Source organism: Leopardus geoffroyi, chromosome A1, assembly GCF_018350155.1.
Source record: "Leopardus geoffroyi isolate Oge1 chromosome A1, O.geoffroyi_Oge1_pat1.0, whole genome shotgun sequence".
Classification (NCBI taxonomy): Eukaryota; Metazoa; Chordata; class Mammalia; order Carnivora; family Felidae; genus Leopardus; species Leopardus geoffroyi.
The window spans coordinates 195,964,382-195,979,709 of NC_059326.1; the positions used below are offsets into that span (position 1 = coordinate 195,964,382).

General features: G+C 36.7%; 1 protein-coding gene and 1 long non-coding RNA gene across 6 annotated transcripts in view; both read left to right on the forward strand.

The window, feature by feature from the left end:
* The window catches only part of ZNF300 (zinc finger protein 300), a 53,894-nt gene extending 49,612 nt beyond the window's left edge, over window positions 1–4,282 (forward strand). For 3 of the 4 annotated variants that reach the window (XM_045437030.1, XM_045437033.1, XM_045437038.1), the window contains 3 exons: window positions 140–266; window positions 512–634; window positions 1,750–4,282. In XM_045437030.1, coding sequence (XP_045292986.1) covers window positions 140–266; window positions 512–634; window positions 1,750–3,299 — 1,800 coding nt within the window. In that variant the 3' untranslated portion in view covers window positions 3,300–4,282. The remainder of the gene's footprint in view (window positions 1–139; window positions 267–511; window positions 635–1,749) is intronic. The other variant, XM_045437041.1, reaches the window with a different exon arrangement.
* A 6,962-nt stretch (window positions 4,283–11,244) lies between these two features.
* LOC123576072 overlaps window positions 11,245–15,328 on the forward strand; it is a 35,111-nt gene continuing 31,027 nt past the window's right edge. Inside the window, exon 1 of one of the 2 annotated variants that reach the window (XR_006701155.1) lies at window positions 11,245–11,666. This is a non-coding gene — a long non-coding RNA (uncharacterized LOC123576072). The remainder of the gene's footprint in view (window positions 11,667–15,328) is intronic. The other variant, XR_006701158.1, reaches the window with a different exon arrangement.

Sequence of the window (15,328 nt, forward strand, 5' to 3'; positions counted from 1 at the left end):
CTCTTCTTGTAAAGACAAGATTTTGTTCTGTTTCTCCCAAATACTATGATACAAAACTAGGTGTAGTTGTAGTTTTATATACTATAGTAGGAATGATGAGAATGGTCACTTCAGACTGAACAGGAATATACTGTTACAGGGGTTGGTATCATTCAAGGATGTGGCTGTGGATTTCACCCAAGAGGAGTGGCAGCAACTGGACCCTGCTCAGAGGACCCTATATAGAGATGTGATGCTGGAGAACTTCAGCCACGTGATCTCATTGGGTAAGGATGGCTTCCCTGCATCACTCAGACTTGTCCAACCAAGGGCCTTTCCTTATCAGGTGCTGTGCTTAGGTGGTTCCTGAGATATATAATGACTTAACGATCTTCAGACCTTCCCAAACAGAGGTCATGGTGTTTGCTGAGGGTCAACTGGACTGATTCATTGTAGCCCTTCTGAAACAACACCTTCTCTTTTTTCCTTCAGTGCCCCCAATCCCAATTCCTCTGTGATTTCCACTTAATAGGATATCCAGTTTCCAAACCAGATGTCATCTCTAAGTTGGAACAAGGAGAAGATCCATGGATCATCAAGAGAGACGTATCAAATTGGATCTATACAGATGAAAATCAGGCAGATGGGAGACAAGGGAAGTGAAATCTCAGATTGTTTTGTTTTCTTAATTGATTGATGCCTGAGGCTGATGTTTTGTCCTTATCGAGATTTCTTATTGTTTGTTCCTGTGCTGAGAATTTAGTAGGCATTTGACAAATAATTAAATAATTCTGAACCTTTATAAGGAGGAGCTATTTCTTATTGATCTTCTTCCTTTCTGCATATATGTATATCTTTAACACCTTTTATGAAAAGGCAATAGAAAGGCAAATTCCTCCCAAGAACATAGGATATACTTTACATGATAAGACCTCCAGGCACATGGTGTACAAAATTATCTGTCAAATACAGTTACCATTTTAAAAGTTCGGAGAAAATGCAAGTCTAAATATGCAGCAGAATTTGAGAAGGTGTTTTTCGGAGCGTGCAGCTGTAGCTGCTTTGAAACATACTAAGTGTTGGTGATGCTGAAGGAGGAAGGTGAAGGCAGATTGTGGTGGGGAGAGGGTGTATGAATAAAACTTTGAAGGTAGAGAATGAAGGCTTTTCTGGGAGAACTTTGCTAGTTTCTGTTGGTATATATAGAAGGTGTTATGGGAAGTAGTGGGATATAAGCTTGGATTCTTGGTGTGAATCTGATACTGAATCCATAGCAGGGTCTTGGATTTTTCTGTTGTTTGTGTTCGTTTTTAATTAGGAAAGTAGACTGAAGAGAGTTAAAATATTTTGAGTACAGAAGGGACCTTTTTTCTTTGGATAATGGTCACAGGATAATAGTTAAGTATATATGTAGCAAATGGTTTATAAGATAAATAAATTCAGAAAGTGAAAAGGATTTCCATTCAGAAAGCAGGAGAAATGGGAAAATTCTAGAAGAATAATCCACGATTAGAGTGATAATAACCCAGATACATTTCTATTTCCTTCAGGTCTAATTTTTCTCTTTAATATCCTTTTCCATCCATTCATCTGATCATACTTTATGCTGACCTGTGTTAGGAGATGGCCTGTCTCTGTCCCTGTGTTCTGAGTTCATCAACTACATTGGATTAATCATTTGTTCTGTTCTTCTGCATTATTTTTATTGTTCTTTTGTTTGTTTGTTTATTGTTCTTTATAATTGTTTTATTTTATCTTTCTTTCTTTTAGACAGGAAAAGTAACCTTGACAACCCCAAATCATGTATTTTGGGGTCTGTTTCCTTCCGTAATAATATCCTGAAAGGAGTCACAAAGGATGGTTCATTGTACTCCATTTTAAAAGTCTGTCAAGATGATGGCCAGCTACAGAGATGTCAGGAAAACCAAGACAAGCTTTTCAGGCAAGTAACAGTCATCAGCAACAAAACAGTGACTGTGGAGTCAGGCCATAAATATAATGCCTTTGGAAAAATATTTCAAGAGTGCATAGAGCCAGATACTTTAAGACAAAGGTCCCATAGCTATGATGTATTTAAAAAGAACTTGAAATATAATGCTGATCTACGTAGTTGTAATAACAGTAATTCAAGAAAAAACCCTGATGAGAGTTTGGGATGTGGAAAATCATCTAGCTATGGTGCATCTGATTCTAATCTTGAGAAAATTCACAATGGAGTAATGCCCTGTAATAACAATCAGTGTGGGAACATTTTTAGTAGTAAACAATCCCTTATGCAATATCAGAATGTTGAAACTAAGGAGAAAACCTGTGTGTGTGTTACATGTGGAAAAGCCTTTGCCAAGAAGTCACAGCTTATTGTACATCAACGAATTCACACTGGAAAGAAACCATATGATTGTGGTGCATGTGGGAAAGCCTTCAGTGAGAAGTTTCATCTCATCGTACATCAGAGAACTCATACTGGGGAGAAACCTTATGAATGTTCTGAATGTGGAAAAGCCTTCTCTCAGAAATCTTCCCTCATTATACATCAGAGAGTTCACACTGGGGAAAAGCCATATGAATGTAGTGAGTGTGGGAAAGCCTTCTCCCAGAAATCACCCCTCATTATACATCAAAGAATTCACACTGGAGAGAAACCTTATGAATGTAGAGAGTGTGGGAAGGCCTTCTCCCAGAAGTCACAGCTGATCATACATCATAGAGCTCATACTGGAGAGAAACCATATGAATGTACTGAATGTGGGAAAGCCTTCTGTGAGAAGTCCCACCTCATTATACATAAAAGAATTCACACTGGGGAGAAACCCTACAAATGTGCTCAATGTGAGGAAGCCTTCAGCAGGAAGACGGAACTCATTACACATCAGTTAATTCATACTGGGGAGAAACCTTATGAATGTACTGAATGTGGGAAGACCTTCTCCCGGAAGTCACAGCTCATCATACATCAGAGAACACATACTGGAGAAAAGCCCTATAAATGCAGTGAATGTGGAAAAGCCTTCTGTCAGAAATCACATCTCATTGGACATCAGAGAATTCACACAGGAGAAAAACCTTATATATGCAGTGAATGCGGGAAAGCCTTCTCTCAGAAGTCTCACCTCCCAGGGCATCAGCGAATTCATACGGGAGAAAAACCTTACATATGTGCTGAATGTGGAAAGGCGTTTTCCCAGAAGTCAGACCTTGTTTTACATCAGAGAATTCATACTGGGGAAAGACCCTATCAATGTGCTATCTGTGGGAAAGCCTTCATCCAGAAATCACAACTCACTGTACATCAGAGAATTCATACAGTAGTAAAATCATAATGAAGTGAACACAGAAAAGCCTTCAGTATTAGCTCAAGCCTTAATAAATACTAGGAACCTGATTGATTTGATATTTATGAGACATCTTTATAGATGTCTGTAGTGTGGTGATACCCAACTCAGCAAAGATGATGGAAAATAATCATAAATGAAGAACATTTTCAACATGGTGTGTAAAACTTTTAAAGTTATGTATATAGAATGTTGTCAAGTTACATATTCTATATTATACCACGTTAATAATAACCAGACATTGTGAAATAGCTAATATTAGCTTGGCATCATTTTGGCCATACAGTAATTCCCTGTAAAGGACATGAAGAAAGCTTGAGTTAAATAAATAAATAAATAAATAAATAAATAAATAAATAAATAAATTCCTAGAAACTACATTATAAGGAGGGGCTTAGCATGACCCCTAAAGATTCATGTAAAATCCTTGTACAAAGATGGAAAGATAGGTGGATCAGATGATGTTTATACGTTTTCCTGTCTCAATCATATAAGTTGACCTGTCTCTCTGGAAGGATCCTGGATCTTGAAATTGGTGCTACTTGACCAGATCACCCATTTATTCTCCCTCACTGGGAGTTTGGTGTTGTGGAAATGCTTTGGTACTGAACCAGATGGTCTTGTGTTCTAATACTGGCTCAGCTACTCGCAGATTGTGTAACTTCAAGCAAGCCTGCTTCACCCATCTGAATATTTCCTATCAGTACAAAAAAAAAAAAGTATAGTGAAGAGTACATTTTCATTTATTATTCTTTTTGTCTTTCATTTCCATGCAGTTGGATGCTAAGACTAATATGTAAAAGCTACATCTAAACTTGTATTTCAGACACTCTGCTTTTGATAACCCATTCCCAGGACTGTTCATTTTACTGTTTTTGACCCTAGTGGCCTTGATTCTTGGTATGTTCAAGTGACATTTTATTATGCATTTGTTGTTTTTTACATACATTTATAAACTGGTGGTTACACATAAAGATCACGTCTAATGTCTCTTCAGTTATTTTCTGATTCCTGCCCTGCAGCCCCAACTGTTTTCTCTGGGAACAAAGAACACTTGTAGAGAAAAACTCTTCACAGGCTTAAGAACTTAATATTTCTAAAATATCTCCTCTCTTTGCTTTGGTTGTCTATTCCTGCATGAGCAGCTTTAGATGAGGACCCTTGCTAGAGGTTTCTGCAGAAGAGCATTCCTGGCACGAAGGAGAATGTCTGTATACTTATGTTCACATAGTTCTTTATATAGTTTCCACTTGATTCTTTCACATTTCCTGCCCACCAGATCCTCTTCCTCAATGGCTGAACTGTCTGTTGTGAAAAGATGGGAACCCCCTGGGTGAGAACCTCTTCAGGGGATGCCTAACATGGATGTGGGAAATTCCTAGTCCGTGCACGCAAATTCTTGGTCTCATTATGAGCAGTGAGCTGAGAACACTGTCATCAGATGTAATTGACAATTCATACCAGGGAAAGAATGCTTAGGAGTACATGTTTTGGGTTGAGCTGCTCTGATGTTTTCTCGTGGAAGACATCCCAACTGATGTCTTACAAAGGCGTGAGAAGGACAAATAAATAAATAAATAAATAAAATTTTAAAAAGGATAAGAAAAAAAAGGAACATATCGGGAATACATAGAAATTTAATAAAGAGTGTGTTCTATATAGTGACAGATACAGAACTTATGTAGATATAACAAAGATACATAATTCCTACTTTACAAGCCTCCCATTTGATTTTCTGCTGTCACAAACCTCCAAGCAGCCTGTTGATCTGTTAATGGGCTTCTATAAACATCCAAATTTAGACTTAGCACCTACTGACTTAATACTTCACCATACTTTTTTTATTTTTTTAAGCATTTTATTAGGGGAGCTGATCAGTGCAATGACGCAAGAATAGGAAAATGGGCATTGGATTAAAAAGGAAAAAGTAATAAGGACATAGATGATGCAGTGGTGTATAAGGAGAACAAAAATAACTGATTAAATATTAGAAATAAATGAGTTTAGTTGCTTTATATAGTTTTAATATTAAAAAGTAAACTAATTCTACATATCAGCAGAGTGAAAATTTAAAAATGCCGTTTACATTAGCATAAAAAATATGAACCCCCTAAAGTAAGTCTAATCATGGAGTATAGAACTTCTATATAGAAAATTATAAAACATTACTGAATAAATTAAACAAGGCTTAATTAAATAAACTGAGAGACTTACCAAGTTTTTTGGTTGAAAGACTCAATATTAAAGATGCCCATTTTCCCCCAAAGTGATTTGTATATTGTTGGGGAGATGAGAAAAATTGAAATCCAAAGGAATAAGCCCATTCGTAAATATAGAGTTAGCTTATTTTATTATTGAGCAACAACAAAATACCAGATAGCATGCAGGTAACCAGCAACTGGCTACAAATTTCTGTGTGGATTTAGCTCTATTATGTGGAATGAAAGCTACAGTTATTAGGAATCATCCCACTGTTAGTAAGTGGCAAGGACTCCATTCTTATCAGTAGTTAATTGAGCTTGCTCTGATGCCCTGTTTTGCTTAATTCTGTATCAGGCTTATTCTGATAGTCCATTCTTGATAAGTTTTGACAGTACCTCTTACCATGTTTGCCCATGGCACCGAATCTAGGACATATGATTATATCCCTGAGTGTCCCTGAATAAAGATCAATTTCCCACGGTATTCAATGCATTTTATATCAAAACCCCAATAAGCTTTCTTTTTTTGAAATTTTTACAATTTAATTATAAAATTACATATGGAAATGCTAAAAGGTAAGACTAGCCAAGATACTTTTGAAGAGCAAATTTGGAGAACTTACCAGACTAAGATTTTCCATAAAGTGATAATTAAGACAACGTATTGCACATGGGCGGCCAAATAGACCAATGGTAAGAAAATCTAGAAACATGGGGCGCCTGGGTGGCACAGTCGGTTAAGCGTCCGACTTCAGCCAGGTCACGATCTCGCGGTCCGGGAGTTCGAGCCCCGCGTCAGGCTTGGGCTGATGGCTCAGAGCCTGGAGCCTGTTTCCGATTCTGTGTCTCCCTCTCTCTCTGCCCCTCCCCCGTTCATGCTCTGTCTCTCTCTGTCCCAAAAATAAATAAACGTTGAAAAAAAATTTTTTTAAAAAGAAAATCCAGAAACATAATTACCTATAGGTATTTGAATTACGACAAATATGGCAATGTAGAACAGTAGGAGAAATGTTGTACTTCAATAAATGCTTCTGGCTCAGTTATCCATATGGGTAAAACAGAAAATGAAAACATAATTACTGCATACTATTCACAAAATCAGTTCCACCTAAACCTGTAATAGAGGGAAATGTATTGCAGTAAGTACAGATCAGACAAGAAGAAAGCCTGAAAATATCTAAGCATCCAACTCAATAGGTTAGAATAAAAAAGTATGGTGAACTACAAGAAAGTAAAAAAGGAAGTGATAAAAATAAGATTAAAAATGGAAAAAAAGAAGTAGAAACAACAAAATGTTGACTAAAAAGATCATTAATACCATGGCAATACAAAGAAAAAGGAGGTATAAATATCCATAGCAAGCAAAGAAAGGAAACAGCATCACTTCAGAATCTACAGATAATTAAAGGATCTTAAAAAGATTTGAATACAACTAAATAAAAAATGCCGATTCATACATATATTCCAGAAAAGAGAGGAGCAAGGATTTCTAACATATTTTATGAGACTAGCACTAACCATGATGCTAAAGCCAGACAGAGACATTATAAGAAAAAAACATTTGGTGGTCAATGTTTTTCCTGAACATAGACCATAGCCATCCTTAACAGAATATTTGCAAATCAGATTTAGCAATAGTTTAAAAGGAAAGTACATCACGGCCAAGTAGTGTTTAACTTAAAAATGCAAGGTTGGTCCAATATATGAAATCAATTGGTGTCATCATCATATCAGCAGCCTAAAAAAAATAAATAAATAACCATGTGATCATTCAATGATGCAGAAGATTGACAAAAATTCCACATCTTTTTAGAGCAAAAACTCAGTGAACTAGAAACAAAGGATAGCTACTTCATAGTGTTAAAGAGCATCTATAAAAAAAAAAATCTAGTCATCATATTTAATTGTGAAAGACTAAATGCTTGCCCCCAAGCATTTTTTTCATTTGGCAAATGGTCAAAGATGTTTGCTTTGCTCTCCCTAGTGAACATTGTGCTGGTGATCTTAGTGCAGTAAGGAAAGCAAGAAAGGGAAGGTGGTTGTGGTGGTGCAGCATACCTTTGGGGAAGGAAGAAATAAAATTGTCTCTATTGCAGACAACCTGGTCTTCCACATAGGATATTTCAAAAACTACAACAACCACAAAACTAATAGACTTAATAAGTGGCTCTTGTGTGGAATTTTAAGAAACAAATGAGCAAAGGGGGAAAAAGGCAAACTAAGGAACAGACTCATAACTATAGAGAACAAACTGGTGATTACCAAAGGGGAGGTGAATGGGGGGATGGGTTACATAGGTGATGGGGAGAGGCACCTGGGTGGCTCAGTTGGTTAAGCCTCCGACTTGACTTCGGCTCAGGTCGTGATCTTACTGTTTGTGAGTTCAAGCCCCACATTTGTCTCTGGGCTGACAGCTCAGAGCCTGGAGCCTGCTTCAGATTCTGTGTCTCCCTCTCTCTCTGCCCCTCCCCTGCTTGTGCTTTCTTGCTCTGTCTCTCAAAAATAAATAAACATTAAATAGGTGATGGGGATTAAGGAATGCACTTGAACTGAGCACCAGGTGTTGTATGGAAGTGTCAAATCACTATATTGTACACCTGAAACTAATATTGAACTATATGTTAACTAACTGGAATTTAAATAAAAAGTTAAAAAAAAAAAGTGACTCTTGAAAAAAATAAATGGAGAGATAGTGTGCTTACAGATGGAAAGAGTCAGTGTTAAGATATCAGTTCCCCTTAAATTGATGTGTATGTTGAATCACCCACAAAAATATTCCAGCAGGCATTTTTGTAAAAATTGACAAGCTGATCCAAAAATTTATATGGAGGTGCATGTGGATGGCTCAGTTGCTTAAGTGTCCGACTCTTGGTTTCAGCTCAGGTCATGATCTCATGGCTTTGTTGGTTCAAGCCCCACATTGGGCTCTGAGCTGGCAGTGCGGAGCTTGCTTGGGATTCTCTCTCTCTGCCCCTTCCCCACTTGTGCTCTCTCTGTCTCTCTCAAAATAAATAAATAAACTTAAAAATTTCTATATGGGGGGCGCCTGGGTGGCGCAGTCAGTTAACCGTCTGACTTCAGCCAGGTCACGATCTCGCGGTCTGTGAATTCGAGCCCCGCGTCGGGCTCTGGGCTGATGGCTCGGAGCCTGGAGCCTGTTTCCGATTCTGTGTCTCCCTCTCTCTCTGCCCCTCCCCCCGTTCATGCTCTGTCTCTCTCTGTCCCAAAAATAAATAAACGTTGAAAAAAAAAATTTCTATATGGAAATGCAAAAGACCTAGCATAAACAAAATACCTTTTGGTCGGTGGGGGGGGGGGGGGGTGCGGTAAGAAGAGTCATATTACCTGATTTCAAGGTTTGTAAAGTTAGAACAATCAAGTCTGTGGTATTGGTGTAAGAACAGACAGGCAATGGAACAGGATAGAGTCTAGAAACCAAACCATACATATATGGACAACAGATTTTTAACAAGGTCATCAAAGTAACTCAATGGGCAAAAGGTAGTCTTTTCAACAAATAATGTTGGAACAATTAGAAATCCATTTGCAAAAACAACCAAAAAGAATTTTGATCCATAGTTACACACCATTTACAAAAATCAACTTGAAATAGGTCATGCATATACATGTAAAAGTAGAAACTATAAAGTTCTAGGAGCAAACAGAAGATAACTGACTTTCGTTATTCAACGGTTTTTCAAGCAAGAAATAAAAAAACCCCACAGCATGAAATTAAGAATTGATAAATTAGAGTTCATTATAATGATAACTTATGTTATTTGAAATGCACTGTTAAGAAATTGCCATAGTTACAATACTTCAGATTCATCCTGCATATTGCCTCTGCCAGACCTGCTGTCAGTCATTCCTCCAAACAGCACTGGTTTCTTTTAGTGGGCAATGGTATTTGAAAACCCCAGTCTGTCTGCCACAGGTACTCATATCCAATGGGATGTCATTGAGTCTTGACCACCTTCAGTGGACATGGCAACAAATCAGAACATACTGTTTTAAATTATGAGTTTATACCGTTACATTCATATTTTTCATAAAACCCTGATATTTTACTAGTATTTCTTTCATCTTACACTGAAAATAACGATTCCTAAACACATTAGCAGAATTATGTAATTATTTTCTCTTATAGTATGCTTAAACAAATATCAAATATTCAACACTAATATTACTATAACAATAAATGAACAAAACTTCAGATGAACAAAATATTCTTATGTTGATAACCTTCTTCATAATATTTTTCCAGTTCAATGGCTATAAAAATTCAACCAAGTTAAAAATAATTACATTAACAAGCTAAAATTGCAAACTGATAAGTATCTAAGGAAGCATAGTCATGTATTAGATGGTCTATGAAAGCTCAAATTCTCCCTTCTTACTGCCCATAAAATTCTCTTTTTAAGTCATCTTTGCAGATGAATCATTGACATACTTCCCCACGTTGATTCTTAATTTCATATTCTAGATGTCTTTTTTGTTTTCTCATTACCAGCTCTATATCGTGCTTACCCACCAGGCATAGCCATGTCAACATCATTTCTATTCATATCATTACAACTAGGAATTTCATCTTCCTTTCGTGCCAATGAAAGACTTGATGTTTGCGTCCTTATCTGTAATAGCTCCAGAAGAACCCATTCAGTCATCTTAATGAGGACCTCCTGTGGTACATCATATTGTGATATGAACTGAGGATTATACATTCTAATGGTTTATGCTTTAAGTGGATTAGAGGTTTTGAAAAATTCCTGCCACGGGGAAATAATGTATTTCTGAGTTGGTGAGACTGAAAGATCACAGAATTCTCTAGGAATGCATTCAGTTACTGCCTAGCACTTACTCGTGCAAATCTGGATTTGTGAGAGATCTCAAGTAATCCTTGAGATGGTTATCTGGAAACTTCTCCAGTCTCCTGAACGACTATACTTTCACACCACCAGGAGCTTCATAACTCTGATGGTAATAGACTACACACCCATCCTGACTTACCTCTTTACCATACAATGCATGCCATGTGACCACAACCCCTTGGAATCTTTTCACCAGATTAAACAAGATAGCATCTTCACACAAAGGCTGTAGCAATATTTTAAAGCAGGAAAGCTGTTTTGAGAGCACACAGTTTTGTATCATCAAAACAAAACAGAAAACTGTTTTTAACGCCTTTCCTTTATACCTAACAGAAAAATCAAAATATCTGACAAACAAAAGAGCTACTTAGTTTTCATTTTTCAGAAGTCATAATTCAAACCCAGGTATTCTGATTTCAGAGTCCACACTTATAACCACTGTGTTGTGCTGCCCCTCCGGCTTTGCTCTCCCTTCTAAACTGTGCTTTGAGCTAGTTCATGCTTTGTGATGCCTGCACAAAGGCAGCATATAGTTGCTTTCTATTCAGCAACCTTCATTTTCACCAAAAAAGATCTGTACTTAAAAAAACTTTTTACATCTCTATTCAAAATTTTATCTTAATCCTAAAGCTTTGGTGTTCAAAAAGGACCAATCCTACATCCTGGCAGTGAGAATTGGTTGGAAACACATAAACATGGGGGCACCTGGGTGGCTTAGTCAGTTAAGCATCCGACTCTTGGTTTCCTCTCAGGTCATGATCTCATGGTTTGTGGGATTGAGTCCTGCATCTGGCTCTGTGCTGACAGTGTGAAGCCTGCTTAGGATTCTCTCTCTCCCTCTCTCTCTGCCTCTCCCCCACTCATGCTCCCTCAAAATAAAGAAACAAACACACATTTAAAAAATTGTTCTGGAAACACATAAACATGAAAATCAGGCTGGATTTTTAAATAAGCTAAGAAAACCGGTGCATAAAGAACATTGGAGAGACCACTGATGCTACATATTCAGTGAACCCCCCTAAGCTTTGTCCTTCTAAGATTGGACCATCTAGAAATATAGTACCTTGGGAGGTATGTCATGATTAATGATACTCTCTTTTTGTTGCAGGTGGTGCCAAAAAATTACCAGCAGACACTGGCTCTGGATTTTGTTGAGATGATCAAGAGAAAGCCTGATCAGATGTCTCATATTGCTTTAGGATTCCTTATCTAAGGAAACCCTTGGTGAGCTTCTGGATATGGCTGTCTGAAGAAGGTCACAGCATCCATAAGTATACCTATGAAAGGTAGGCCAAACCAGCCATTAGAGGGGCATTATGGTCACGTAATGGCAAAACATGATCATGAACATATTGTAAGAGTCTCATACTATATACATGAAGTGGTACATTCCTTGCAGGTAGATTGGGACAAGCTGGAAGTATATGGTAGAAATGCTAAATAAACTAAAATAACTAAACATTTATAGCTAATAATCCAAAAAAAGGATAAAAAAGAATAACAAATATACAATTAATCCAACAGAAGGCAGAAAAAGGGAAAAGATAGCAAAAGATAGGACAAATAGAAATCAAAATTGAGATGATACACTTGATCTAACAAATATATATTTTCACATTAAATATAAATGATCTAAACACCAATTAAAAGAGTAGGTTGTCATATTGGATAAAAAGGCACAGCCCAAATTTATGCTGCCTGTAAGAAGCACACTTTAAATATAAAGACACAAATAGGTTAAAAGAATGAAAAAAGATACACCAGGCTAACTCAAATTAAAATTATAGAAGGAACTATATTAATATTAGACAAAATATATTTCAGAACTAAGAATAATTACAAGGGATAAAGAAAAACATTTCATAATGATAAAGGGGTCAGTTTATTAAGAGGATGTAATCCTAAAAGTTTACACACCAAATAGCTGAATTTCAAAATACATGAAGCAAAAACTGATAGAACTATATGGAAAACTAGACAAGTTCATAACTGTAGTTGGAAATTTCAGTCCCCCCTCTTAATAATTAATTGAACATGGAGATAAGCAATCAGCAAGGATAGAGATAGATTTGAACATCCTCACTACCAACCAACTTGACCTAATTAGCATTTGTAAGAACATTCCATCTAACAACAACAGAATACACATTGCTTTTAAGTGCATGCAGAACACTTACTAAGGTAGATCATATTAAGGGGTCATAAAACAAGTCTCAATAAATTTAAAAGGTAAAGTGTATTTTCTGAGCACAACAGCATTAAGTTAGGAATCAGTAACAAAAGTATCTCCCAATATTTGGAAACTAAATACATCTTTCTGAATAATCCACTGGTCAAAGAAAAAATTAAAAGGGAAATAAAGTATTGTGAACTGAATGAAAATGAAAACATAACATATCTAAAGTTGTGGGATGCCTCTTAAAGCAGTACTTGAAGGGAAATGTAAAGCACTAAATACCTTTATTGGAAAAGATGAAAGGCTATGGCCTCTCACTTTCCACCTTAAGAAGCTAGTAAAAGGAAAGAATGAAACTCATGGTAAAGAGAAGAAAGGAAATAATGAAGTTCAGAGAACAAATCAAATGGGAAAAAAATAGAGCAAATATAGTTGACCCTTGAACGATGTGGGGGTTAGGGGTGCCAGTCCCCCATGCAATTTGAAAATCTGCATATAACTTTTGATTCCCCCAAAACTTTACTAGTATACCTACTGTTCTCTGAAAGATTTACTGATAACATATAAACAGTTGATTAACACATATTTTGTGTGTTGTATGTGTTATATACTGTATTCTTACAATAAAATAAGCTAGGGAAAAGATAATATTAAGAATATCCTAAAGAAGAGAAAATAACATCTTAGTGCTGTACTGCATTTATTGGAAAAAATATGTGTATAAGGAGACCCATGCAATTCAAACCTGTGTTGTTGGAGGATCAACTGTAAAAGAAAGCAAAAGTTGGCTTTTTGAGAAGATTGATGTGAGTCACAGTCTCATCAGGATAAAAGAGAGAAAACGATTGGAATCAGAAGTGAGAGAAGTGACATAACTACAGATTCTGCAGACATCCAAATAATAAGAAAATATTATGAACATCTTAATGCCAGTAAACCTGATAGCTTGGATGAAAGGGACAATTCCCTTGAAAGATCAAAATACAAAAATCAATGTATATCTACATAGTAACAACAAACAGAAACCAAATTTAAAAACAGTGCTAGGGTCATCTGGGTGGCTCAGTTGGCTAAGCGTCCAACTCTTGATCTCAGCTCAGGTCTTGATCTCAGGGTCGTGAGTTCAACCTCTGCGTTGAGCTCTGTATTGGGCATGAAGCTTACTTAAAAAACAAAACAAAACAAAACAAAACAAAACCAGCACCAGTAATAGCATTAAAATATGCAATATAAATATACCTAATAAAATATATGCAAAACCTATACACTGAACACTATAGAACATTGCTGAGAGAAGTAAAAAGAACCCAAATAAATGGAAAACTGTATCTGGTTGGTTGGGCAGAAGACTCAAGATCCCAAGTTTCCCCAAACTGGTCTATACATTTGACATAATCCCTATCTAAATCTCAGCAGGCAATTTTTGTTTGTTCATTTTTCTAGAATTTGGCAAGCTGATTCTAAAATTCATATGGAAATATAAAAAATGTAAACAAGTCAAAACATTCTTGAAAAGGAAACATAAATTTGGAGAGCTTCCTACTCAATTTCAATACTTTCTGTTAAAGCTACAGTATCAAGAGAGTGTGATACCAGCTTAAAGTAAGATATATATGACTCCATTTATATGATGTCCTGAAATAGGCTAAATTAATCTCTGGTATAAGAAATCAGATTTGTACACCCAAAACTAACATAACACTGTATGTTACCTATACTGGAATTAAAGTTTTAAAAAAGTCAGAGCAGTAGTTGTCTCAGTGAGTGGGTTAACTGGAAGAGACATAAAGGAATTGATGAAAATTTTCTGTATTTGGGTATGCATTTCTTAAAACTCATCAAACAATTCACTTAAATTGTTTGCACTTCACTGTGTGTTACTTATATACAATGAAACAAGACACCAAAAAATCACATTGTAGATGAAAAAAACACAAAATTTGTAGCATTATAAATGAAAAGTATTTCAGTGAGAGAACAGAATATGAAGGTGCAACCTACTTTATATATTTTTTAATGTTTATTTATGTATTTATTTTAAGAGAGAAAGAGCACAAGAGGGAGAAGTGCAGCGAGAAAGAGAGAGAGAATCCCAAGCAGGCTCCATACCATCAGCGCAGAACCCAATGAGGGGTTCAAACTCACAAACTGTGACATCATGACCTGAGCTGAGATCAAGAGCCAGATGCTTAACCGACTGCGCCACCCAAGCACCCCATCTACTTTGTATTTTTTAACAGTAGTTGGTAGTGTTCTGAGGTTCAGGTCTTTTGGAAAAGGATCTTCATATTATTATGGTTATAAAGCAATGAGATGATTTGGAATAACCTGCTTTAATATCTGTATTTGTTGGCTACTTCCATATTTCCTCCTTTTTAGCATTTCCACTTAGGTATATAATCTTAGGCTCCCCTTTCCATTGGCTTGTATCAAGGGTTTCTGGGATCACATAGGATTACAAAACATACCCAAAACAAAAGGGGCGGGGTCTATGGTTCTATCCTGTCTTCAGAATTTCAGACCTCCCCGAGTTGTCTGGACTGGACAAGTGCTGTCTCCATGCTGAGACCGATAAGCTTGAAACCCACGACCCGTGGGCAGAAGTGTCTGTTCAGGGTGGAAGAAGAGGAAGATGAGGAGGAGGAGGACAAGAAACCCTTGTCCTCAACACAAGTGGTTTTATGCTGGAAGCCACAGGTGACTACTACCACCTAACATGGAGGAAGAGTGCTCTGTCTTCAGCCAGGCCTTTGAGGAAAGGGAATCTGACAA